The sequence below is a fragment of the Cervus elaphus genome, chromosome 23 (genome assembly GCF_910594005.1).
Source record: "Cervus elaphus chromosome 23, mCerEla1.1, whole genome shotgun sequence".
Lineage (NCBI taxonomy): Eukaryota > Metazoa > Chordata > Mammalia > Artiodactyla > Cervidae > Cervus > Cervus elaphus.
In genome coordinates, this window is record NC_057837.1 from 11,482,612 (window position 1) to 11,510,480 (window position 27,869).

The 27,869-nt window shown below is 46.7% G+C and overlaps 2 protein-coding genes across 2 annotated transcripts in view; one reads left to right on the top strand and one right to left on the bottom strand.

Moving 5' to 3' along the window:
- LOC122682152 (putative ankyrin repeat domain-containing protein 20A3) overlaps nucleotides 1-1,045 on the top strand; it is a 68,356-nt gene extending 67,311 nt beyond the window's left edge. The window contains exon 21 of the mRNA XM_043884940.1: nucleotides 773-1,045. Within this exon, the coding sequence (XP_043740875.1) occupies nucleotides 773-899 (127 nt within the window). The 3' untranslated portion in view covers nucleotides 900-1,045. The remainder of the gene's footprint in view (nucleotides 1-772) is intronic.
- The window catches only part of LOC122682162 (putative ankyrin repeat domain-containing protein 19), a 224,115-nt gene that overhangs the window by 49,618 nt on the left and 146,628 nt on the right, over nucleotides 1-27,869 (bottom strand). The gene's annotated exons all lie outside the window — the stretch shown is intronic.

A 27,869-nucleotide genomic window follows, 5' to 3' on the forward strand; every position in this document is an offset into this window, starting at 1 on the left:
GAGGGTTCAGGGCTGTGGGACGTGATGCTGGGATGTGGGGTGTGGCTTCCGGGGAAGGAGCTCGGTGGGGCCGCTCTCCCTGTTTGTGGAGCGCGATGCCTCACGCTGTAAAAACATGCACTGAACACCATTTCAGCTTTTTGCCTTTTTAAATGAAACCAAAAATCCTCTTCAGACTTTTTTTTTCTTTTTTTTAAATGAAAAACAGGTGCCTATGTAGGCCCCTCGTAGAAGTGAAGTAACATAAAATGAACTTTGGAAAAGCAGGGGATGCTTGTAATTGTTCCTGGGGCCGTTTTAGTCCTTTTCAGTCTCACCCACTGACTTTCTCATCCTCCCTCGAGACTGTGGCTCTAGGTGATTCCTCAGAGGCAAGTGCTTTATTTTTCCGAGGTCATGAGTGAAACATTTATACAAGGGGGGTGAAAGCAAATGCTTGAAAGTGGCCTTGTGGGAGGTGTGTTTCTTCATCCCTGAACTGTTTCCTGGGGGCAGGCGTGTCCCCGAGGCGGCAGGTGTCACTGTGACCCACCTCCCTTTCTCTCTGACGCCCTTTCTCTCCTCCCCCAGCTGTGACTTGTTACCTGAGGAGCCCAGACACACGTGAGCTTCTTTAGAACAAGGTCAGAGCTGTCACTGTTGACAGCAGGTCTGCTCTCTGCTTCCAGTGCTCACACGGTGTGATGGGAATTCCATTTACTGTGCGGCAGCTTACAAAATGCAAATCCTTTAGGGAATCGTGAACAAAACTGGTGTTTTCCATCTTCCCCAGGACTAATTGGAGGCTGGCAGAGATGAGCACCGAACTTGAGGTGGAGAAACAGCAGAACAGGTCTTTACTGAGCACTCTCACCCCGAGGCCAGTCCTGGAGCCGCCCTTGCATTGGAAATTTCCATAATACTTCATATGACTCTTTCTCCAAAAACAAACGTAGGATTTTCTACCTCAATTCCATGCCCTTCAAATAACAGCATGGCAACTTACTTGATCAAGTTTAGTTCTACTATCTTTTTTTCCTTGGGTTTAGGATTTCTGATATGAATGATTCTTATTTTCAACTTCTGAGCTGTTTATTTGACTTATGTGCACTAAGTAAAAGCCATAATTATCTGTGCTTACAAGGAGACAAAAATTTTATGGGTTTTTTTGTCCTAGATTTCTATTTTTAAGAGATACTTATTAATTTCTTAAATTTCTTGAAAAGCTGCATTTAAATTCTACTTTAGAAATGAAATCTTATTGCCTAGTAACCGAACATATACTTTCAGATATTTGACCTCCTTTCTAATTGATTTCACCTTGGCAAGTGTTCATAATCATCTCCAAGCTCTGCTGAACCCACTGCAGTTTTTCTACCCCTAAGCATAAGTGAATGACTGGCATTGAAACACTAACCATATATGGATGTTTTTGTATTTGAAGGAATCCTAGATAAATCCTTTTTATGAATTAAACAAACTTGTAGCACTATATCAGAAGATTAATTTCTAGCTTTCGGTCAATATTTTGGTCATTTTCTTACACAAGAATGCATCTTTAATCGCTATTTTACATATAGCCTTGTTACTTAAATTTCTAAAAAATATTTTCTGAGCAATTGTAGAACATTTCTAAGTTTGTAGTCAAAGCAAACATTAAAAAATTTTAAATGAAGCTCGCTCTATCTCAACAGCACCTGGATGACTGACGACTAAGAGCAATGATGGGGAGTCTAAATTGCAGCTAGTTTTCGTTGTGTAATCGTTGTGATTAAAATATCCATTTTAGTCAGAGCACACGGGTTTATGGTTTTGATGGTGTTTTCATGATGGTTATTGTGCAGATAAAAATAGCCCTTGTTAAATGCAGTCTCAACCTGTTTTCCCATTTGGCTTCTTGCCATCATAGAGCAATCTAAGGTTTCTTCGACAGCACTGTGGCTACGTTGGGTCTTAGTACTTGAGAGCCATGAACCTGGAGAACCAGTCACAGCAGGCCTCCAGACACTTCATCCCAAGTCAGACACTGCCCCATGCAGGCCTCAGGGGAGGAAGCAAAGGCTCAGTCCCCACCCCAGGGGCGGGCTGCCTACCGCAGACCCAAGTTCATGGTGCTGTGAGCACACACATCTTTTCAAAGAAGAGATTGGGAACCAAGCAAGCACTTCTTAGTTCCTTCTCCCAAACTCACCCGTTGGGTAAATCTCGCTTCTCATGAGGAGGGTTGGAGTATAAGTGCTCCCCTTGAAACTTCAGCTTGAGGAGATGAAGTTCAACTGCAATTTCTGACCAGATTTAGATTATAGTTGAGATTACACTCATGCTTTTTGTATATACCAATTAATTATGACAGCTTGGATAGAAGTATGCTAAATAGTAAAGAGAGATCTTATTTGTGTTTTAAATTGTGTCCTAAATAACTCAAAATGTGGATAATTCATTTTGCTGATTCATTTTAATAAACCAGGTTTTATCTGGAGGAAACGAACATCCTTTTAAGACAAATCTCTTCAGTTTTGGCCTGCTTGATTCAACCAAAGATTTTCTCTTTCAAGTTTCCTGTCCTGTGTTTAAAAAATATTTATGCTTTACAAATTAACTATATCGACTGCTACAAATAGGAGTTTGATATTGATTTATTTTTGTTCATGCATTTAAGACATATAATTTAAAACATTTATTAAATGCCACAAGCATTATTGAACTATGTAACAAGGTTTTACATATTCATTTTCTCTATGTTACAGTTAAAAATCTGTATGTGTTTTCTTAATCTGAGGAAGGAGCTGGCATAGGACTCTAGGCTCAGTAAGAAGTCCATTGGCCTTGTTACTTCTTTTGTAGAATTAGGAAGTTTGGCTAAATCAATGACTCTCATACCTTTAAAAAAGGTTTTTTTTTTTCCCCAAAGAAAACAACCTTTCTTTTAAAAAACACTTCTGAGTGGAGCGGTATTATATGAAAGAGACAAGTATAGAGCCGTTTAGCTAAAGGAGTGGCCAGAGACGGTGCAGCAGTGACCTCTCTGTCCCTCACCCCTGCAGTGACCCCCGTGGGACCTTCCCCTTCCACGGGGCATAGTTCGCAAACTGACGCTTATGAGAGAATCCTTCTCGCTAAACACCTTTAGAATTAAAACTTGCCGGTACATTGTTTTCTTGTGTATAATTTCCTCACCTTTCTATGTTTTCACTAAATGGAAAAGTTTAAAGAAAACTGCAGATGTGTTCTCCTTGTTAACATTCGACTTCAGACTACTTCCTCCATATGACATGATCCTCACCTAGAAATCAAAATAAAGGTCTCAGAAAGTACATATTTAGGGCAGGAACTGTTAAAGGAGAAGATAGTGATCTTGTGGGTCATTACTAGGATTACGGGTCATTCCCTAATTCTCTGAAATTATGTGTACTCAATAGACTGATATTTATTATACTTTTTATCAGATTAATCTAAATAGCATTCCATATATATGTTCTCTGTTATCTAAAAGCAGAATAAGTAGGAATTCATTTTCTTCTATTTATGTGATGCTTTTTCTACTTAAGTATTCTTCAAGTTAGGTCTAGTCTCTGAAAGTATTATTTAAATGTCACATGTAGTAAATTATATGTAATTCCTATGATAATTCTCTTGTTTATCTTAAACATAAACAATATTTGACTTACTTCGGATGCTGCGGGAGTTGGACAGGAGTATAACTAGAGAACTAGAAGAAGGTATGTTGCCAAAACCTAAGAATTAAATTTAGGCATTGATTTCTGAAATCCATGGTAGTCAGTGGCATCTCTTTCCATTGTTTGGATAACAGTTGCTATCTTAAATATTTTTTCTTACATATAGCTAATGAAAAATGTGAAAGCATGAGCAGTCATAGTGAAAAATATCCTTCTTCCTCCTTGATTCATCATGTTCCATAGCTTGAAAAAACAATCTCTAAAGGTCTATGTATTTCTTTCATTTCTGGCTATTTCCTTCTTCTACTGCCTCCATCCCTGTGGAACGATCCGCCTGCACCTGACACTGTTCTCAGGAAACGTGGCGTTCACCCGCTTCTCAGGCGCTGGTAGCAGTTAAGGCTGGAAACCCAGACTCAAGCAGTCACGTGTGTGCAGCTGTCACTCGGTGGGTGACTAAAATTTCTCTGTCACTGACTTTGTCACCAGTTTATCTTTCACCCTCAGGAAAAGCTCCAAACACCCACAGCGGTTTGGGTCCTGCCAAAGTAGGCGGCCTTACCTCCTTAACCACCCTCCTCTGCCCTCAGCTCTGCATCTAACCAGCCAGACTGTAGGATCCCACAGCTGCGCGTCCTCACCTCCGGTCTTTGTACGAGCTTTTCCCCTCTGTCTCCTGTACTTTTTCCTGTCCTTCAGGCATCTGCTTCCATAGCACCTCCACCAGAAAGCTGGCAGTGCTGACACGAAGCTGGCTGTCCCTTCTGAGTGTCCCTGTGCTGTCTTTTATATCTGTTTTGTATTTGTGAGTCTGTGTGGAAGTTGCCTGTTTGTCTGTTTTTCCAGTTGAGGGCATATCATTTTCCAGGGTGGACCTGGGTCGCCTTCATCTTATAATTGCAGTCCTTGTCCCAGCACCTTTGCACACAGTTACTGAGTGAACCAATGAAGAATGAGGAAACCAGAAATCTGATGCTCAGCCACACGTGCACCATGAGCAGATTATAGAATTGTAATCTTGTATTTCACGTCATGCCACCACCTATAGATAGATTTCCTTTTTCGGAACACTAGGAAAGGTCTCAGGTTTTTTCGTTTTTTTGTTGGTTTGTTGTAACTAATACTTACTTAATTCAAGTGTTTTAGGTACAGAATATAATTCTTTCCTTTTCTTTCCAGTTGAGGCTGAATTGGCATCTGATGCCTTTCAAGTGTCTTCTCGAAGCTCTTCAGATGGGTCAAATGTGTATGATGACCAATTTTTGCAAGCAAAAGCAGAGTATCAACAGATTTTGTTTGAAAAATATAAGATTTAGAAAGATAAATAGTAAACGTTTCCCTACTGGGCTGTTTCCATGACATTTCATTGTTTCCCATTAAAGATGATGAGAAAATCTTTTTGAAAAGAAAATATTTTTGTGTTACGTGTGTATGATGAAAATTTACATAGTATTTTAAGTGCTGTTTCTCTGCATCTAACTTACTTTTAAGCAGATTTAAAAACCAGCAGTGTTGAGTTTTCCATATTCTAAGCGATAGTGTTAGTTACTCAATCATGTCCAACTGTTTGCAACCCCATGGACTGTAGCTCACCAATCTCCTCTGTCCATGGAATTCTCCAGGCAGGAATACTGGAGTGGGGAGCCATTCCCTTCTCCAGGGCATCTTCCAGACCCTGGGATCAAACTCGCGTCAGGTGCATTGCAGGTGGATTCTTTACCATTTGTGCCACCAGGGACGCCCTTTACAGACTCAGACGAGCCCTAATACCCGCTGTTTAAGCAGCACCCAACGAGCCAGACTTGTCATTAATATTTAGTGGTGTTGATTGATAGCTTTTTTGTATGTTCACTTTTTACCACTATATATAGACCCAAAGATTTAGATACTGCTGTTATGGCTACCATCCATATTTTGATGTGTTACAATTGTTAGTAGTGGCATAAAACTTACTATAAGTAACTTTAAACACATATTCAAAAGTCCTTCCTCATGGAGAAATAAGGTTTGCCTGAGTTTTCGCCTTTTAAATGAATGAACTTTTATATATTAAATTTTTATTTTTATTTAGAAGATAATATCTTTACAATATTGTGATGGTTTCTGCCATACATTGACTTGAATTGGCCATAGGAATGCATATGTTCCCTCCCTCCCACCTCCCTCCCCGTTCCAGCCCTCTAGTTGTCTAGTTGTCACAAAGTACCAGCTTTGGGTTCCCTGCATCATACAGCAAATTCCAGAAAGACACATGTACCTCAGTGTTCATTGCAGCACTATTTACAATAGCTAGGACATGGAAGTAACCTAGATGACGGTCAACAGCGGAGTGGATAAAGAGCTGTGTGTTATTCAGCTCTAAAAAGGAATGCATTTGAGTCCGTTTTAATTGACTTCTGATTTACTTTTGGAGACAGTGTTAAAATTAGAGAAAGTTCTTCGTTCCTCATGGCAGTGGCTTCTCCTGTTGCAGAGCCCCGGCTCGAGAGTGCAGGCTCAGCAGTTGTGGTGCTTGGGCTTAGTTGCTCCGCAGCCTGAGGGATCTGCCCAGACCAGGGATCGAGCCCCACGTCCCTTCCATTGGCAGCGGATTCTTAACCACTGGAACACCAGGGAGGGGGAGGTACACGTGTTCATTTTAAACCAGTGTCTGGGAATCCCCTGGTGGGCCAGTCATTAGGGATCTGGCTTTCACTGCCAGGCGCCCGGGTTCAACCCTGGTTTGGAAATTAAGATTCCACAGTCTGCAAAAAAAAAAAAAGAACCTGTGCCTATAATTGTGTTGGTCATCTTACCGTTGAAGGAAAAGTATTCTGCCCCCCTCCCCGCCACCGCCACACACATAACTCAATAAAACTGGTCTCATGTTGAATGAGAAAATAAATCTAACCTGGAAAGATTCCTGAGTTGGTTCTTGAGCAGAAACAAATGAAGAACAACCTTAAACCCCTCCCTGCTGGCCCTGGGGGAGCTTCGAGGTGAATCTGACTCCTGTTACTTCCCCCAGAGCCCGTGTGGCCAGTGCTGTCAGCAGAGCTGCTCCTGGGGCGAGGAGGGCTCTGCCTCACACACCCGCCCCACGCAGCTCGGTCACTTTCCCCTCTATTGACTTTTCTTTATGGACTTCAGACTCAGCTGTGGGGACTCCCCTCGTGGTCCAGTGGTTAAGACTCCATGCTTCCACTGCAGGGGGAGCTTGTTCCATCCTTGGCTGGTGAACTAAGATGCCACATACCATTTGTGGTGTCGCCAGGAAAAAAAAAAAAAAGAAACGGGGTGTGATTTTGATCGCTCATGTCCTAGCCCCTCTTGATATCACCTGGAATTGTATTCGAGGGCTAGGTGAGCAAAAGGCACATTTGTGAAAATCAACACTGGTTAAAATAGCATACACAGGTTAACTGGTTTCCTTGATTTTTTTTTCCCCCTGGCCCATCCTCCTCTTGTGAGCTGTGATGAGAGAGGACACAGAAACACAGTCAAATGGTATCAGATAAAACAGCAGTACACTCAGCCATCAGATTCCCTCCTGTTTTTTTTTTTTTTGTTTGTTTGTTTGGTAAATGCTACACAGCTTGTGGGATCTTAGTTCCCCAACCAGGGATTGAACCTGGGATCTTGGCTATGAAAGTGCAGAGTCCTAGCCACTGAACAAACAGAGAATTCCCAAATCCCCTCCTGTTTGATGGCTCAAAAGAAAGCTGATAAGTATTATCAAAGACACAAAACACATGAGATTGGATCAAACAAAATGGCCATTTCATTCTGCTCCCATGTAGTCAAGTTTGTTTGTTGTTTTTTTTAATATTAATTATTTAGCTGCACCAGTGTTCCCTACGACATGTGGGATCATTAGTTGGGGCATTTGAACTCTTAGCTGTGGCATGTGAGATCTAGTTCCCTGACCAGCAGTGGGGCTGGGTCCCCTGCATTGGTAGCTTGGAGTCTTAGCCACTGGACTACCAGGGAAGTCCCTCAACAAGTATCTTTGAGCACTTATTATGTGCTAGGCAACATCTAGAAGCTAGGAATGTAAAGTGAAAGCATTACAATATCTCTGTGAAATGAAAGCTTTGCAAGAATATTCTTTCTAGTATTGATCCACATGGCATAAGTCTGGATGCAGCCTTTTCAATATGAGATTAGTTAACTTCCATATAGTCGAAGCAGTGGTTTTTGCAGCAGTCATGTATGGATGTGAGAGTTGGATCATAAAGAAGACTGAGTGCCAAAGAATTGATGCTTTTGAATTGTGGTGCTGAGGAAGATTTTTGAGTCAAAAGGAGATCAAACCAGTCAATCCTAAAGGCAATCAACCTGGAATATTCATTGGAAGGACTGGTGCTGAAGCTGAAGGTCCAGTACTCTGGTCACTGATGAGAAGAGCCAACTCATTGGAAAAGACTCTGATGCTGGGAAAGATTCAGGGTAGGGAGGGGAAGGGGACAACAGAGAATGAGATGGTTGGATGGCATCACCAACATGACATGAACTTGGGCAAACTCTGGGAGATGGTGAGGGACAGGGGAAGCCTGGTGTGTTGCAGTCCATGGGGTTGCCAAAAGTTGGACATGACTTGTGACTGAACAAGAATAAATTAATAGAACCACCTGATGAAATTGATGCACCATCATAAAAAAGAAGAAGTTTCAGACATTATCATACTAGCAGTTTAGCAAATTTACACCCACCTTCCAGTGAGGGCTACTAGAATGGTCAGTCCATACAGCACAAGGAAGAGTAGTCCTCTCTCGCTACAAATAGAGAAAGCCTGCATGCAGCAATGAACACCCAGCAGAGCCAAAAATAAATAAATAAAAATTTTTTTTAAGAAAGGTGAAAGAATGTCTCCTTGAGAAGGTGAATTCTGCTCAGTTTTGAAGGATATAGAGACCAACACATCCAATAGACATTTGTTGAGTATTTACAATGTGTCGGCCGAGAGACCACATGCTAGTTGGGGAGCCAGAAGATAAACACACATATAAGTAGTCCACCTTCAAGTCTGATAGTGTATAACCCGGGCAGAGACGTTCCACAGCCAACAGCTGCATTTAGTGCTCAGAGGCAACAATAGAAATGTGCTCATTCAAGTTCTGTGCCAGGTGTGGGACCTACAGGGCCAGGCCTGCTTCTCTAGCACATACTGGTGACATTTTGACCTACAAGAATCTCCTGCGTTGATTTCTTTCTGTGTGACGTCAGGTGAAGCACAGGCAGAGAAAAGAGTTGGAAAGTGTGCAGCTCAGTGAACATCCATTGTAAGCACACCTGGGCCCCCAGCATCCTGCATCCCTCCTCAGGTGGCCCTGGGGTCCCTCTGGCTCCAACAGTTGCCACTGTCTTGATGAGAACAGCAGAGATTTGTTTGCCTGTTTCTGAACTTCATACAGGTGGATATATATACAGCGCATGCTCAGTGCATACTCTGGTTCTTTTACTCAGTATCATGCCTGCAGTCTGTATTCAGAGAGTGCAGGTCAGTGTCCATTTATTGTCTCTGTCAGTGTTATTTGTTTCCCCTGTTGTCGTCTTTCGTTGTCTGACTGAGTCACAGTTTATTTACCCATTTTCTTTAAGTACATCTGGATCATTTCCAATATTCTTTTAATAAATTACTTTTTTGCTGAAGAAAGAATCAAAGTGAAAATCACACTAAAAGAGCTTAGCACCAGCATACTTAAGCAAAAGGTAAGTCTCAAAGATCTATTTCAGATAGATGGAAAACTATCCCAGGCAGAAGGTCGGAAATGAAGGAAGAAATGAAAAACAAAGTGGCAAATATTTGAATAATTCTAAATGAACATTGGCTATATAAAAACAAAAATATCTTGTAAGGTGTTAAAATAAATGATAAGCAAGGCACAAATTATCAGACAGGCTTTGTGTTGTCCCTGAAGAGTGTAAAACTGGTTGATATGAAACTTTTAAGCTCCATAAGAAAGCTAGTCTCGAGGGTAAAAAGCATTACTGAACTGAAGAGGGTCAGCATTGTATAGTGACAAAAGATTCAATTTACCAAGAGGATATAAAGGTATATTCTGTGACCCAGCAATCCCATTCTTAGGTGCGTATACTCCAGAGAATCTCTTCGGACATATGTGTGAGTGTTCAGAGCTTTTTTTCCCCCCCAGTGTAGGGGCAGGGGATTTAATCAGGAAAGGAACCTTGGTGGAGGACTAGCCTAGGTGCTAGCATGTTCTCTTTCTTGGTGGGTAGTGAAGACATTGATATTTCTTTATGTGCTAATGTTTGTGATCATCAGACACCTCTTTTCTGCACTGTTTTCTAACTATGTTATCTAATTTCCTTTTATGGAGTTGTTTTCTTTCTTTCTTTTTTTTTTTTTTTTTTTTTGGTGTTTGTGTTTTTTTGGTGAAGGGCTTAATTGCCTCTCTATATCTTCAGGTTTTTCAAACCTTAAGTAAATATTTGAAAAAATGTCCTCAGTGCTGAAGGCAACATAAGATCTGAGAAAATGCCAAAGGCCAGTGTGTTATGTATGTGGCCTGTCGAAAGCAGTGTTGACCGCTTTTCTCAAATTCACAAGTCAACTTCGAGGAATTTACGGATGGTTTCATGGCTGTGTTGTCATCACAGGCTGGTCTTGCCTCCTCAGATAAAGACAGTGGGTCTATGGAGTCAGGGAAGAGGCCTTTCTGGTCTTCTTTTCTCCTCTTTCTGTGATTCTGTGACTTCTGGAATATGATGTTGTACCTGAACAATGCAGCAGGTCTATGATCCCCCACTGCATGGACTGGGACCATGGACTGCAGCACCTGGGTTTTTTTCTTCTTTGGGCTCCTTATTTGTTAAATGGTTCTGTAAGGGGAAAACTCTCGTGTTTTCCTCTGCACTTCACAAAATCCTGTGAATACCCTGGCACTTCTGGTCACCAGATCTGTGTAATTTCCCCCACACCAGGCCATTTGGCAACACCAGCTGGGTGTCCTGCAGTTCAACTCCATTCTGACACCATCCCCCTGGACACAGCTTCAGACCCCACAGGCTAAGACAGCAATGCCTTCAGACAACAATCTCAAGTCCAGCTTGTCACCTGTGCTTCTGACCCACTGGCTAAAGATCAGAGGTGCCCATGGCCTCCTCAGGTTCAGTTAATTTGCTAGAGGAGTTCAGGGCAACCCATTAGTGGATCAGCGGTTTATTGCAAAGGATGTAACTCAGGGTGAGAGGTGCATGGGCTGTGGGCAGAGGCTCAGAGGCCCCACACCCTCTCTAGGGCTCACTCTTCCCCAGTCTCCCCTTGTTCACCAACCCAGAAGGTCTCTGAATGCTGTCTTTTTGGGGTTTATGGAGGCTTCGTTACACAGTCATGACTGATCCAGTGATGGGGCATCAGTGACTGAATTCAACATCCAGCCTCTGACCTCCCTAGAGGTCAGGTAGGGCTGAAAGTACTAACCTCTAATCACATCGTTGGTTTCCCTGGCAACCAGCCCATCTCAAGGTGTGGTTCTCAAAGTCAGCTTATAAACCAAGCATAAACTTGGGTGTGGTTGCTCTCATCACTTTGGAAATTCGAGGGTTTTAGAGGCTGTGCAAGGGATGGGAGGAAGACCAAATTCATATTTATTGTAAGTCACAATCTCACAAATGCCAAGTAATGTCTAATGCTGTCCTTACAGTGAACGGTGTAGACAAGATAAAGTGGATGTGGAGAGGTGGAAGAATTTGATCATCCAAGGCGCAATGCAGGTGTAAGGTGCTGGCCATGCTGGGAGGCTGGTGGAACAAGCAGGATGCCACCAGCTGAGGCAGCCCTCCGCCTGTCTTCTGTCTCAGACAATAGTGCTCTGTGCTCCTCGGACTTGCTAGAATCCTGGTTTCCAGTGGGGTCAGTGGAACAAAGGTAATATTTCAAAACAAGTGAAGAGGGGCTTTGATACTGGTCAGGAGTGGAGGGAGAATTCTGAAGGGAGGCCTGCTTGGAGGTGTGGCCTGTGGATCCAGTGGGAAGGTGATGGTGGACGTGCTCCTTAGAAGATGGGCCAACTCCTTGGCTGGCAGCGCCTGCTGTTCTCTGGCCGGATAACCGGTGGAGGCTGCATCTGAGCAGTGCTGGGAGGGACAGTGCAGGGACCAGCGGGTCCCTCCTTCCCCCACGGGGCAGGGGTTCAAAGTGTCTGACCCGCACAGGCCCCTGGTCGGCTCCCAGACCCCAGGAGGGGCCTTGGTCGGGAGCAGGTGCATGACTGGGGCAGGAGGTGCCATTGGGAGGTTTGGGGCTTTGTACCTTTCATGTAGATTCCAGTGAGCCCCCCAGCGCCCCCCACCCCTGAAATCCTGTGGCTGATCATTCCCATTACTCAGGTGAGGTTTTCTCGTCTGGAGCTAGGCCCTTGAGGAAGCACTTGCAGCCTCCCCTGGGGCTGAAATCGGTTGGTGTCCGACCGCCCCCTGCTGGAGCCACGTGGGAGCCCTGACCTGGGGGAGACAAGCCTGACAGGGAAGGAGTCTGATAAGGGGGCGGAGTCTGATAGGGGCGGAGTCTGATAAGGGGGTGGAGTCTGACCAAGGGGACGAGCCTGACAGAGGAGGAGTCTGATAAGGTGGTGGAGCCTGATGGGAAAGGAGTCTGACCGGGGGAGGAGTCTGACCAGGGGGAGGAGCCACCTTGTCAGTGTCCGCCATGGGACCTGAAGGGTCCGGTCATTGGTTGCTTTGTCTCAGGTTTCTCTTCCCTGAGGTGGGAAGAAGGCCACTTGCCTTTCCCGACGTGGGGTGTGATCGTGTGACCCTGGGCATGAAGGTGCCTGAGAAAGGCCACGCCCGTGTCATCGCTCCCTTTTCTGTGCTAGAACTCCTATGAGTGGTAACTTGTGTCCTCTTCGTGACTGGTACTGTTCCGTACCAACCCCCGTTTTGTTCTGTGTTGCTTTTCTCTTCTTTCAATTTTCAGAGCTTTCCTCAATTACCCAGTCAGTCGGTGGGTTAGTCATAGGCTTGCCTGAGGTGGCTCGGCCAGGGCTGGTGCACACGGGCGGCGCCTGTTGTGAGAGTCCAGCAAGCCCTGCACCCACCCTCCGCGGCTGTGTGCTTCCCATGAGGGCCACCCTCCTGGTCTCTCCCATGGGCTTCATCCCTGCTTCCCCGGCCAGTCCACAGCATCCCTCTCTCCCGCTTTCTAATCTGCCTGCTGGTCCTTCCCACTGTCTCCTGCCATGATTGGGAACATGTGCTCCACGAATGTGCGTGGCACCCTTGGGCCAAATGCCTGGGGTTTTCAAGAACATTCTGCTTCTCAGTAGTTCTGCTATTTCAGTGAAGGCCATCACAGAACACATAACCAAAATATTCTTGTTGTTTTGTTTTGTTTTTTGCTTGTTTAATCTTTTGGATATGCCACTCAGCATAGTGAGATATTAGTTCCCTGACTGGGGATTGAACCTTTACCCCCAGCATTGGCAGCGCAGAGTCCACTGGACCACCAGGGAGATCCCAAACCAATGTATTTTTCACTTGTAGAGTTTGGCATTCTGCTCCTATGAATAAATACTCACACACAGGAGGCACAAGGCGCGGCTAACCCTGTGGTCTGCGGCCGTCTGGGCAGCGGGAGGGGACTGGACCTTCCCACTGAGAGGCCGCAGCTCTGTGCCCTGTGGGTGGTGAGACGCTGCCCCCTCCTGGCCTGACTTGCCTCGTGGACACGTTCCTAGAGACGTGTTTCCCCCTGGTGGAGGGAGGCGGTGACACTTTCAGAGAACATTATTAACCGGGCCTAATGTGTATGATTTCTGGATGTCTTGTTGCTCTGAGGAAAGGGCTGAGCAGCCAAAACCATGAAGAAAGGGGACACCACATCAAGGGCAGGTGGGCCTCTGGACACGGACCAGGGGATCTCAGGAGGGGAGAGGCAGGAGCCCACTGAGGCCAAGGGTGCAGACGTGGTGCTGGGTCACGACCTGCGGTGAGCGGTGAGTGGCTGAGCCCCAGACAGGGGTCCGCGTGCTGTCAGGCGCCCCTGGTTTCCCGAGTGTGTCCCCAATGCCCACTCCCACCTGACATGGCCTTTCTCTTCCCGCTGCTCCCCTCTCAGAAAGCAGCCACAGCCTGTGTGTAGACAGAAACCAGAGCAGGTGCGGAGCCTGCATGCAGGCCCCTGCTCCCTGCATGGGGTGCTCAAGCCTCCCGTTTGCTCCCTGTCAGTGGGAACGGCTCCTCCTCTCCAGCAGCCCCGGGAGTTCCCACATGGGGAGAGTGTACAGGGCCGGGCCCTGCCCGTGATAAGCTCACAGGGTCCAGGAACATGGTCCTCCTGCCCTAGATGTCCTCTGTCACATGGAACTCAGCATCTTCCTCCCCAGACTCCTCCCTTGTCCTCAGTTTCTGTCCATCGCTGGCATCAATGTTTCTCCTGGAGGCCCGGTTGGACCCAGCCTCCTCCTCTGATGCTCCCATGGTCAGGGGCTGCGGGCCAGTTTCGGGTGAGGAGGAGAGAAGGGAGATGGTACTTGGTCCCTGGGACCATGACCCACCTGTGTGAAACGGTCTGTTTTCCTGGCCTGGCCTTGCTTCCTGGGACCCTATGCCTTTCTCTCCCGCTGGCCCCTTCTGGTTCGTCCCCTCCAAACCCGCGTTCTCTCCTGGTCACAGCCCAGGCCGCACCCCCACTCCCCAGTCTCTCTGGCCACTCAGATTCCTGCAGAGGCAGTGTCGTTTCTTCTCTGCCTACGGAGTCACCATTGCTCCGCAGATGTGGGCAGGTAAGGAGGAAAGAAGAAAGTGCAGGGGTGTATTAGGGCTTAAGCGAGTCTCAAGAATCCCTAGCTGAAGTCCACACCTGCCTCTGCCCCTGACTATAGACTCATGCGGAGTCTGAGCCTGCCTGGCTGTGCTGAGGTCCTTGCCCTCTGTGTCCTGTCCAGGTGGGGTGCTGTGTTGAAGTGGGGTCGGGTGGGTGGGAAATCACCTTCTGGTCTCTAGAGCACGTGGATTATTGGGACGTTATTTCTTTGTGTAAAAATCTAGATTTTTGAATTAGTTTTCTAACACATAAGAAAAGCCTATTTTGCTTGGAAACACTTAAACAACACCTAGACTTTATGATGGAAAGTCCTGTCTCCCAGCCTAGCTGTCTCAGCCCCAGCCCCACGTTGGCCCTTCCCTGTGTTCTTCTGACATTTTCTCTGTCTGTCCCCGAGAGCCAGATCGCATCTCTGAATCTGCATCTTCATAAGGACAAGTGGGTCCAGGGTCTGTTTTAAAGACCCCACGTGCCTCCCATTTTCTTTCCAGCTGCCTCCCGGGCTGTGCCCTCAAAGGACGTGAGCGGCTCTAAGTGGTACGGCCGTCGGAGCCAGCCCGAGCCCTGTGCACTGCAGGTGGAGCCCCAGACTTACCGGAGCAGCTGGTCACACCCAGTGCAAGGAGCCAGCTCTGCCGCTCCGCGTCCCTGGATAGCGTGGAGGTGGGTGGACCCCCCCTGGGCACCTCCCCCAGTCACTGCTCACATGACATGACACCGGAGGATGGGAGAGGGCATCTCATCGCTGGAAGAGCAGCTATTTGGGGACCTACATTCGGTTTTAAGGTGTCTCTGTGTCTCTCTATCTGCAGGGCAGCTCTGGCCACAGAGCATCCTCTTTCAGAAACGGGGGCCACGGGCATCCCCTCTTCACTATCACCCCCTACCCCGGGCCTGCAGGAGGAGGGAAGGTTAATCGGCTGAGGGTAGAAAGGGCAGGTGTGCCACAGGCACAGTCACCCGCGCCCAGCACTTGGACCAAGGCTCACCCTGCGCAACTAGGCGGACTCGTGATGGATGCCCCCGCGGACTCTGGGGCCCTGACTGAGACTCCTTGAGTTGTCCCCTGCGGGAGCCTTCGGGCCTTCATGTCAGAAAGGACATCCACGGGGCAGTCCACCCCCTGCGGGTTAATCGTGGCTGATGTCCACTTTCTTACTTTCCACAGAGTCTCAAGTCTGATGAAGAAGCCGACAGAGTGAAGGAGCCTCATAATGAATTGTTTGAAACCCAAGGTAATGGTTTGTGGTGAGTGCCCGCTTTGGTCAGTACTGGGCTGTCAGGCAGCAGGCTGCCAGCGAAAGAGAGTTTCCTGGGAGGTGCCCAGTGTGGGTGGTCTCTCTGAGATTCCTGAGGTCAGACCCTTGGGCAGGGGCCGCTGGCTAAGAGACCAGCTAGTTGGTTGGCTAGGGTCACAGCGATCCTCGCGACCAGCAGGCATGGGCCAGGGGACTCCTTCCTAATGTGCCAGGCCTGGGCCAGCAGCCTCCCCACTCACCAGAGGCCCTGACTGTGCCCCATGTGGAAGGCGAAAGGTGGCTCTGGTCCTGGGAACCTGGCAGAGCTCCCGGAAGGCAGTCACAGGTGTGCTCAGCAACGCTGGGTGCACCAGCACGTGGGTGTGCGGGCTCCTTAAGGACGCCTCTCACCATGGTGAGTCACAGGGCAGAATGTGCAGGACCGCGGCTCCAGCGGGAGGCCAGAACTGACCTGGGGCTTCTCCTGAGTGAGAGGTCTGCACTGGTGCTGAGCACCGTCCAGACTGTGGTCCTCAGGGCCGAGGCTGTTGTTGGCTCAGCGCTGAGCGTGGGGACGTCAGGCGAATGAACCACGTGTCTGTGCTACTGGATGAAGCAGATGGACCTCTTTGTGTTGGAAAATCACTTCCTAAATTTCCTGGACTCAGAGTAAATGTAGGGGATGAGAGGAAGGGCTCCGGGGAGGTTATTCACTGAGTGATTTTGGGCTGTCTGCCCAGAGACAGCTTAGGGTTCTTCTTTCCATCCAGGTTAGAACTGACACTCGTGAACAAACACTAATGTCAGACCTTACAGGACTTACTTACCTTCTCTGCCAGCCCTGAGAACACACCCTGGCGTCAGAATTGCTTTTCCCTCTTTTTGGTTTCTGCCTTTGTTTATTTACTTAATTTTTAATTTAAAATGCATTTATTTGGCTGTCAGGTCTCTGTTGTAGCCTGCAGGATCTTCATACGTCATTTGGGACCTTTCATTGCAGTGCTCAGATTTCTCTTTAGTTGCAGGGCACAGGCTTAGTTACTCCACAGCATGTGGAATCTGAGTTCCCTGACGAAGGATCGAACCCGAGTCCCCTGTATTGCAAAGTGGATTCCTAACCACAGGACCATCAGAGAAGTCCCGTTTTTCCATTTTTACCTAGAACGTTCAGATGTTTTAAGCCGGAAGGGGTCTTGGAAGTGGCCCTCCCCTTGTGTTTTCCTCAAGCCGATATACAGCATCATTCATGAGCAAGGAAGCCTAGCATCCCTCAGGAATGGACTTTCTGATTATTAGTTGGGTTATCGCAGTAAACGACAAGATGACTCCTCTCTGGAGAGCTCCAGACCACTGACCAAGAGCCGGGGTCTGGTCAGGTGCAGGGGACTCTCATCCTGTGTTGGGCAGGGTGTGTGCAGTCTGGGCATGAGGGGAGCTCTGCTTTGAAGCCTTGCTTATCTCAAGAGAGCTCTTTGTGGCCACCCCAAGGTCTGTCCTCTCCCAAAGGGGGTTTCTCTGGCAAAGGTTCATAAACCTCAGTAAGCCACCTGGCTAACCTAGAAAGGCCATGAAACTTTGTTGTCTGTCACCCAGACTTGCTGCTGAGTCTGCATCTCAAAGACCCCTGTGGCTCCTGATGTGAGGTGGTATGGAAACAGCCCACCTTGGGGCATTTTTGATGGGAGAAAAAAATAAAAAAGATAACACTCAACCTGCATCCAAATTAGATCTTTGTACTAAGTTCCAATTTACAGGAGATATTAGGGATGGAAGGGCAGGAGGAAGGGGACTGGGGGGCGGGCTGGAGGTGATCCAGCGACTCTGGGGGAGTAACCACACACACAGGGAGGATTCTGCATTGATGCTGAGTTGAAGAAATCAGCTGTCGGGAGGCTTGGATAGAGAACTGGGACATCGTTGTTGGGTTGTAAGGCCATCATCACACTGGGGTCAGGAGTGCATACAAAACACTCAGGGGTGAGAACATGGCAGCTGGGCTTTGCCTTCAAATACTTGGGCCAGGGACTTCTGCGGTGACTTATTGTCTAGGACTCTGCACTCCCATTGCAGAGGCCCCGGGTTCCATCCCTTGTCTGAGAACTAGAGCCCCCATGCTATAACTAAGAGTTTGCATGCCAGAACTGAAAAGATCTCACCTGCAGCAACCAAGACCCAGAGCAGTCAAATAAATATTACAAAAACAAAATATATGTGGGCAAGAACAAACAGGTAGATGAAACCAGGACGAGAGGCTGCCCAAGGGACAGGGTCATTGGCCTTTGTTGGACTGTGCTCTTTGCTTTGGGCAGGTTTGAAGACCTTCTAGACGTTAATTTTTTAAACCTGGACTTGTTATTCTAAGTACAAAGCTTGTAGGTATGCTCCTAGTGCTACAGCTTCTGTAGGCTCCCTTCAGAAAATGCCTTCCCCACGTGCAGCAGAGTCCCCCCTTTATTGTGAAATTTTGCATAGAATTAAGTTGGAAGAATTGCACGGGGAGCCCCGTGTAGCCAACATCGGAAGCTTGACTCTCCCATGTGTCTGTCTGCCCATCTGTCAGTCCATCTGATTTCAGAGTGAAATACCGCCTTGATGTGTTTCCCCTGCTTCAGGCCAGCTACGAGCCTGGGGTCCCGAGGTCTTTGGGAGCCCCCGGAAGCCCGGCAACCTCTCCTTCGGCACCCTCGAGAGCCGGGTCTGGGGCCTCTGGGAAGAGCTGGGTGTGGGCAGCAGCGGCCACCTCACAGGGCAGGAGCTGGCCCTGGTCTGCCAGACCATCGGGCTCCAGGGCCTGGCGAAGGAGGTGAGAGGGGAGGGGACGGACCGCCCCGAAGGGCTGGGTGTTTGTGGTTGGTACTGGGCCTGGAAAGCCCCTTCAGCCTCAGCCCCTGATTCAGTTGTCACTGTCCAGCCTAGAATCCTGTGCTGAGTCCCGGGGCTTGTGCCGAGGGTCTGTCTCGGGCCACCTTCACACAGGACGCTCCTCTGCCTGGAGCTGTCTCCCTTCTCTGGCCTCCCTAGGCCTACCGCCCAGCCCGTGGGTGGTGCCCATAGCCTCTGGCTGTGCCCCCGGGCATCTGTGTTCAGCCCTTCCCTCCTTCAGGGCCCAGGGGAGGAGGGGGCAGTGTGAGTGAATTTGTGTTCATGATTGTTATGTCTCTAGGGACCAAATAGTGCTTGGAACATGGTAGGCGTTTATACTTCTTGATTGACTGGTATGACTTAAAAGGAATTAGGGTGGATCCAAAAGAGATGACCCAGGAGCAAGTAACAGACCTGACAAGTGAAGTGTATTGTTTTCCTCAGGTGAGGCGATAGTGGGTTTAAAGGGAGAACAGGCAGTTTGCAAATTTAGCAGGAGTAGCAGTGACTTCCGAACGCTTGAGTGAAGTGGGCTGGGAACTCCTGCTGCAGAACACTACACCTTGGTAGGTTAGAGGGCTCTGGAGTTGCGGACTGTTCAGAGCCAAGCATGGGAGTGGGTACAGAGGAGAATTTGAGCTGAATGACAGACTTCAGAGGACCTGTGATTGAGTGAAGAATAAGACGCAAGACTACTGACTGCTGGAGGGAAAATGAGTTATTGAGAGCACATCCTGGAGAGAAGTAAGTCTGCAACTTGAGCTTTCGTCCCTGGCCTTGTTCGGTAGTGTTTTCATCAGTTAGTTGGGCGTAGAAATCAGTAGCGTGCTGTTAGGGTGTGTGGAGGACACAGAACAGTAGGAACACTTTGCAGTGACTGTTTAAGGATAGATGCTGATGAACGAGGAACTGATGTGCGAGAGGTCTGCAGTAAATGTAAGGGAAATGGAAAGTCCTGCACTCAGGTTCCCAAGTCCTTCATTTGTTCCTGCAACAGATATGCACTCAGCAGTTATGAGCTGATAAAGGGCTCTGGTGTTTCCGTTGTAAACAGCAGAATCAAGCGGTTTGCCCCTGTGGCCCCCAGCAGTGTCATGCAGAAGGCAGATGTTAAAGGCAGGTAAAGCGGGTCAGAGTACGTGCCGTGAAGGAAAACACCACACTTGGAGAGAGAATCATGTCCTGAAAACATCAGTAGATTGAGAAATCCGGGAACTTCTCTCTGAGGAAGAGACATTTCAGCTGGAGCCTGAAAGAGCATGTTTTAGCGAGGAAGTAATTGTGGGCAGAGGGCATTCTTGTTAGAGGAAACTGCATGTGCAAGGGCCCTGAGTCTTGAAAGTGGGTGGAATGCCCAGGGACCTGGTCATTCCCAAAGGCCAGTGTGGCTGGAACTTAGTGAGCAGGCTGAAGGCGACACCAGGGGAGATTTTTAAGCATGGGGGGCTGGTGGTGGCATGTTTGTGGCCTCCATGTGGATAGTGGATGGTGGGATTGAGAGGGAGGATGGTGGTCATGAAGGTGACAGGAGAGGTGAGCCAGACTAGGGGAAAGGAGAACAGTTTACACACCTGTTTAGGAGGTGGCTGAACAGGCCTTGGTCCAATAAGGGAATGATTTTCCTGTATTTGTACCATGGGGAAATTCAGGATCCAAAATTCTGTGCCCTATCCTCCTAGTTTGGTTCTGGGCAGGACAGTCACTATTACCAGTTTCTGGTTAAAATTCTTTGTCAGAAGAAATATCAGTCAGTCAGTCAGTTCAATCGCTCAGTCGTGTCCGACTCTTTGCGACCCCATGAATCTCAGCACGCCAGTCCTCCCTGCCCAACACAAACTCCCAGAGGTTACTCAAACTCATGCCCATCAAGTCGGTGATACCATCCAGCCATCTTATCCTCTGTCGTCCCGTTCTCCTCCTGCCCCCAACCCCTCCCAACATCAGGGTCTTTTCCAATGAGTCAACTCTTCGCATGAGGTAGCCAAAGTATTGGAGTTTCAGCTTCAGCATCAGTCCTTCCAATGAAAACCCAGGACTGATCTCCTTTAGGATGGACTGGTTGCATCTCCTTGCAGTCCAGGAGACTCTCAAGAGTCTTCTCCAACACCACAGTTCAAAAGCATCAATTTTTCAGCGCTCAGCTTTCTTCACAGTCCAACTCTCACATCCATACATGACCACTGGAGAAACCATAGCCTTGACTTAGATGGACCTTTATTGGCAAAGTAATGTCTCTGCTTTTATATATGCTCTCTAGGTTGGTCATAACTTTCCTTCCAGGGAGTGAGCGTCTTTTAATTTCATGGCTGCAGTCACTATCTGCAGTGAATTTGGAGCCCCAAAAAATAAAGTCTGACACTGTTTCCAGTGTCTCCCCATCTATTTCCCATGAAGTGTTGGGACCAGATGCCATGATCTTAGTTTTCTGAATGTTAAGCTTTAAGCCAACTTTTTCATTCTCTTCTTTCACTTTCATCAAGAGGCTTTTTAGTTCCTCTTCACTTTCTGCCATAAGGGTGGTGTCATCTGCATATCTGAGGTTATTGATATTTCTCCCGGCAATCTTGAGTCCAGCTTGTGCTTCCTCCAGCCCAGCGTTTCTCATGATGTACTCTGCATATAAGTTAAATAAGCAGGGTGACAATATACAGCCTTGACGTAGTCCTTTTCCTATTTGGAACCAGTCTGTTGTTCCATGTCCAGTTCTAACTGTTGCTTCCTGACCTGCATACAGTTTTCTCAAGAGGCAGGTCAGGTGGCCTTGCATTCCCATCTCTTTCAAAATTTTCCACAGTTTATTGTGATCCACACAGTCGAAGGCATTGGCGTAGTCAATAAAATATAAATAGATGTTTTCCTGGAACTTTCTTGCTTTTTCGATGATCCAGCGGATATTGACAATTTGATCTCCGGTTCCTCTGCCTTTTCTAAAACCAGCTTGAACATCTGGAAGTTCACGGTTCAAGTATTGCTGAAGCCTGGCCTGGGGAATTTTGAGCATTACTTTACTAGCATGTGAGATGAGTGCAATTGTGCGGTAGTTTGGGCATTCTTTGGCATTGCCTTTCTTAGGGATTGGGATGAAAACTGACATTTTCCAGTCCTGTGGCCACTGCTGAGTTTTCCAAATTTGCTGGCATATTGAGTGCAGCACTTTCACAGGATCATCTTTCAGGATTTGAAATAGCTCAACTGGAATTCCATCACATCCACTAGCTTTGTTCATAGTGATGCTTTCCCACTTGACTTCACATTCCAGGATGTCTGGCTCTAGGTGAGTGATCACACCATCGTGATTATCTGGGTCATGAAGATCTTTTTTGTATAATTCTTCTGTGTATTCTTGCCACCCCTTCTGAGTATCTTCTGCTTCTGTTAGGTCCATACCATTTGTGTCCTTTATTGAGCCCATTTTTGCAGGAAATGTTCCTTTGGTATCTCTAATTTTGTTGAAGAGATCTCTAGTCTTTCCCATTCTGTTGTTTTCCTCTATTTCTTTGCATTGATCACTTGCAAGGATCAAGGAAGGCTTTCTTATCTCTCCTGGCTATTCTTTGGAACTCTGCATTCAAATGGGAATATCTTTTCTTTTCTCTTTTGCTTTTTGCATCTCAGAAGAAATATATTCCTATCTAATTGCTCACATGGAGATGTGAATGTTTTAAGGAAATTCTTGTGTACTTCATCAAGTACTTTGACATTAAGTTGGGTGTATTTTATTTGTGCTATTTCTTTATAATCAGGAGCACATTGTAAAGAATGTGGAGAATAAATCTAACATTTGTAGATTAGCAGAAGTGTCTAGAACAGATCTAGAAGACATGGTACATCTCTGTACATGGTACATCTGTACCTGGTACAGATCTATAAGCCATGGGACATTTATTTTGCCTCTATTTTCAGGGCCTAGAGCAGGCACATACATTTTGTATTTATGTTTCCTTTTAAAACTCCACAATAGATATTTAGTAATTCTGTACATTTGGTTTTGTTTTCCTTTTTTTTCATTTGTGGTTAATTGAGATGTGGGTTCAATCCCTGGGTGGTCAGGAAGATTCCCTGGAGAAGGAAATGGCAACCCACCCCAGTTTTCTTGCCTGGAAAATTCCATGGACAGAGGAGCCTGGCAGGTCCTGTCCATGGGTCAGAAAGAGTCGGACACGACTGAGTGACTGAGCACACATACTATTGAATGTATTCAAAACATTCATAATGTCATATAGCCATTACCACCACCACCTTCTCCAGAACTCTTCATCTTACAGAACTGAAACACCATACCCAGTAAGCAATTGTACATCTGATTGGAAAGGGTGATACTTATCTGATATCTAAGGAGACATATATTTTGTAGGGGAAAACCAAAATTTTCTCCCTCTCTGTGTAAAGGGCCCTAAAGTACAATCATGCAGATAGTTAAAGATCAAGAACTACTTCTTGGATGTGTGGAGGAGCATTTGACTTTAGAGTCCTTAGCTCACTTTATGAGAATGAAGATTTGGAAGTATTGATACCATAAAAACAGGACTCCGTAGGATGAGAACATGATCTGAGGCCATAATCTTATGCACTGTGATATTTGATCTTTTATTCCAGCATGAAACAGGGATTCTAAAAAGTGAGGCAAGCGTTTGTCTTTTGGAGACAATGGAAATTAATCAGTGTGCAAAATGCAATGTGCCACATGGCTAAACAAAACAATGGGAGTGTGATCCTAGGCAAATTAGTTAGGTAATAAACAATCTCCAGATCTCTAAATAGCATTATGGCTAAATAAAGCAACTCAAAAGCATAAATAAATCTATATACAGTCACACGTTATGATCCTTTGATGTATTTGGTGAAAAATATAATCTACATACAGAGATTGTTTTCTCTTTTTTTTTTTCTTTTTCGCTCAGTCCTGTCTAACTCTTTGCCACCCCATGTACTATGCAGTCCAGGGAATTCTGCAGGCCAGAATGCTGGAGTGGATAGCCTTTCCCTTTTCCAGGGGATTTTCTCAACCCAGGGATTGAACCTGTTTGATACATACACAGTGCAATAATATGTATGAAAAAGATACCTTTGCATATATGTGGACCTGCTTGCAAATGCAAAGAAAACGGTTTGTAAGGATAAACTCCCACTTTTTAACACTTCCATTATGAAGAGGAGCATGATAGAAGGAAGTTTGAGGACTGTGCTTTGGGTTCTTCTATTCCCACTTTTTATTTTATGCATTTACTTCAAAATTTTTACAAGGAGAACATTTTGTCTGTAAAGAATAACTAAATGATGTGTACCAGGTTCACCAAAGCCTTACCTGAGAACTATGCTTCTGGATGATCCCCTCAAAGGTAAAATCTGCCACTTAGAACACAGGGAAATTCTGTGCCTTTTGTGTGCAGGTGTGTGTGTGTGAGTATGTGTGTCTGTGAACAAGTCAGATTCTCCCAGGTAATTCTGAGTCACATAAGCACTCATTTCATTCACCTTTAAGAAGTGCTTCTTGTATTAACTAAATCCTGAGAAGATGGGCACCAGGGACAAATTTGGGGCTAGTTAAAGCATGACATGTGGCCCATCACTTTATGGCAAATAGATGGGAAAACAATGGAAATGAGAGACTTCATTTTCTTGGGCTCCAAACTCACTGCAGATGGTGATTGCAGCCATGAAATTAAAAGATGCTTGCTCCTTGGAAGCAACGCTATGACCAACCCAGACAGCATATTAAAAAGCAGAGACATTACTTTGCCGTTAAAGGTCCTTCTAGTCAAAGCTATACTTTTTCCAGTGGTCATGTATGGGTGTGAGACTTGAACTATAAGAAAATTGAGCACCAAAGAATCGATGCTTTTGAACTGTGGTGTTGGAGAAGACTCTTGAGAGTCCCTTGAACTGCAAGGAGACCTAACCAGTTCATCCTAAAAGAAAGCAGTCCTGAATATTCATTGGGAGGACAGATGCTGAGGCTGAAACTTCAATACTTTGGCCTCCTGATGCGATGAACTGACTCATTGGAAAAGACCCTGATGCTGGAAAAGAGTGAAGGTGGGAGGACAAGGGGACAACAGAGGATGAGATGGTTGGAAGGCATCCCTGACTTGATGGACATGAGTCTGAGCAAGCTCAGGGCGTTGGTGAAGGACAGGGAGGCCTGGCATGCTGCAGTCCATGGGTCGCCAAGAGTCGGACATGACTGAGCGACTGACCTGAACTGAACTGAGGCTACCATGTGACTGCCGAGGACGCTCTAGCATTAAGGTGCAAGCAGCCCAAGTTCAAACAGACTCACTTGGAACTTCTCCAGGAAACCATTGGGTGGGTGGAGAGGGGCGCTCTGTCCAACAACTCTTTTCTGATCTCCTGTGCTGTTTGAGAACCTGGTCTTTATTCCTGGAAACGAGCCTTAATCCCTCAAGTTTGCACCGGAGGCAGCGCGGGAGGCGGGGCAAGAGCCTGTGTCCAGTCCCAGGGGCCCAGGTCAGAGTCGGAGCCTGACCTGGAGAGAGAGATCTGTCTCCCCGCAGGGTCTGGCCTAGAGCCTGAGCCGCGCTTGGCCTCGGGTCAAGACCAGGAACCGAGCTTGGCTGGGCGGCGGGGCAGAGGGCAGAGCCCCCTCCCGAGGTGCGGCCGAGGCTCCACCACCTCCGCAGGTATCGCAGTCTGAGAACCGACCGGCCCAGCGGCCCCGCTGCCACACCAACTGCCTGGAGCCACCGCTGTCTTGGGCCTTCAGGCAGCTGGGCTGGAAGGTGGGCTCGCACCCCGGGATCTTCCTGCTGCTGTCCATGGTGTGAGTGGCTGTTCTCAGCACTGGCCTGATTTACCTGCCCCAGGATGAGGAGGAAGACCTCAAGGAGCAGTGCACCCCGGAAAGGAGCCCTGCCAAGGCTGAGCAGCGCTTTGTGCAGGAACATTTCACCGCCACCAACTCTCTCATCTTCTCCGTCTCCAGGAAGAGCACCGAGGTGAATTATGCCTCCGTCCTAGTGCTCTCCAAGACCGAGACACTGCTGAGGCCGGAAATCTTAGAAGACATGAGCAAGGTGGAAGGCGCGGTGCAGGCTTCGCCTGTGACACAGGGCACACCCCCTGCAGCAGGGTGTGCCCTGAGAACCAGGGCCCCTGTGTCCCCCCAGCCCACTCTTGTTCGCCTGGAGAAGGGACAGCGGCCTCAACCTGAAAACCATCACCTTCCCCATCTACAGCCTCGCCGGTCAGGTGGTCTACCTGGCCGACATCCTGGGAGGAACTGTCTTAGGCGAGAGTCTGGGGCTGATCCAGGTACTCCTCCAGGCCAAAGCCCTGCGGCTACAGTACCACCTGAAGACAGGTGAAGGAGAGGAAAATGAACGTAGCAAGGCGTGAATGATCCATTTCCTGATGCAGGTTGGCAGCCCCGAAAAGAGTCTGGCCTTGAAGCAGATCAAGGTACCGAGCGGCTGGGGTTAATAGGGAGGCCAGGAGAAGGTGGGAAGGATAAGACTTGTTCCAAGGACCATAGCAGCAGCACTCCCAGATTATCAGATAGAGTCCTTGACTGGAAGCTAGGTGTGCTCTGCTTTATTTGATCCCTAATCCAACTTTGTTAAAGTAGCACACTGAAGAAGGCCACAGTGGATTCTGAAGAAGAGTGGCCGTGTGGGTGACTGACTCACTCTGCCGAGCACGTGACTGACAACACTGCGAAGCACCTGCATGACAATAATTTTTTAGTAAAAAGAGAGAGGACCTAAAAAAAGGAGCCACAGACCTTAAATCCTCGGTAACCTTCGGTTAAAAACACAAGTGGTCCATTCTCAGGGGGGGTCTGTTCAGCACAGACGTTGATCTTCAGGCTTAATTTGGTTTTCTGGTCAAATTACTCTGCAATTCTTACTTCCAGTTTAAGCCTTTGCTGTTTCTAGGAGCCCCCTGAACTTTGTTTGAAGTTCATTGGAATAAAAAAACAAACCTTTAAACAACAGTTTCATGATATTTTTGAGGAAGAAAGATGAGCATTTTAAAAGTAAATTATAGCAGAGTGCCAGTCACTTGTTATCTGTCCAGTAATTTTTGGGCTGGAAAACCTAATGCTCTGAGTAAAACTGGTGAAAATGAGAAGACACCTTCTGGAAAAAGCCTTTTAATACTCAGGCCTTTCTGAAATGGTGTTTCTCCAATGAAAATAGTAAAAGATAAGAACCTAATAGAAGTTTAGAAAAAGTCATAATGTCACAGTTATTAATGCTTTCACAGTTTCATATAAGATTCAGATTTTGTATATTCAAGAGTTGTAAACTTTTGATTTTTGAAAGAAACTTTGAAACGCATGCCAGAGATTTGTGGGAAGAAGCAAATCTGCATTACTTTCTTATTCTAAAATCATAATCCATATATTTTGATTTTAACTGAATTTTAATGTTCAAATCAATAAGCTGTAGTGTTTCAATATCATATGTAACACACACAGTATCAGAATTGAAAGGTCTTTACCTGAATATATTTTTGTGGTAGGCCCTCTCCATGACTTTCTAGACAACTGGAGTTTGAGGCAAATTCTATGACAGTGGTCCCCTTGTTTCACTTGGCATAGCTTCTAATCATATTATTTGCAATTGTATCATGCTACAGGTAAAACAATTTTATTAGTAAACTCTAAAAAATGTTTTCTTGTGATAATAAATATAATGTGTAGATATGTCAGGGATATAATGTAGATATAATGTGTAATATGTAGATATGTAATTTCCTTGGTTCTGTCTTTCCACAGCAGAGATTGGAAACACAGCAGACGAGTGTTACAGCTTGCTTATAGCTCAGAGTTTTATTCAGCAAGCCAAGGAAAGTACACCCTCGAGGTGTGAGAGCAGGTCGATCCCAAAGGCGAGGCCTCGATCCATCTTGGTTTCCTCTTTGTATACATTTGTCTCTTGCCCCTGCGCCTGCCCTATGGAAATTGGCCTAGCCAGGGGGGCTGTTTTTGCCACCTGAGGTTCTTACTCTGGTCCTCAGATTTTCTTTTGTTCCACTTTTGCATGCTTTTTGCTTTCTTTGTCTTTTATTTTATTTTATTTTCATTTATTTTTATTAGTTGGAGGCTAATTACTTTACAATATTGTAGTGGTTTTTGCCATACATTGACATGAATCAGCCATGGATTTACATGTGTTCCCCATCCTGATCCCCCCTCCCACCTCCCTCTCCATCCCATCCCTCTGGGTCTTCCCAGTGCACCAGCCCTGAGCACTTGTCTCATGCATCCAACCTGGGCTGGCGATCTGTTTCACAGTTGATAATATACATGTTTCAATGCTATTCTCTCAGATCATCCCACCCTCGCCCTCTCTCACAGAGTCCCAAAGTCTGTTCTATACA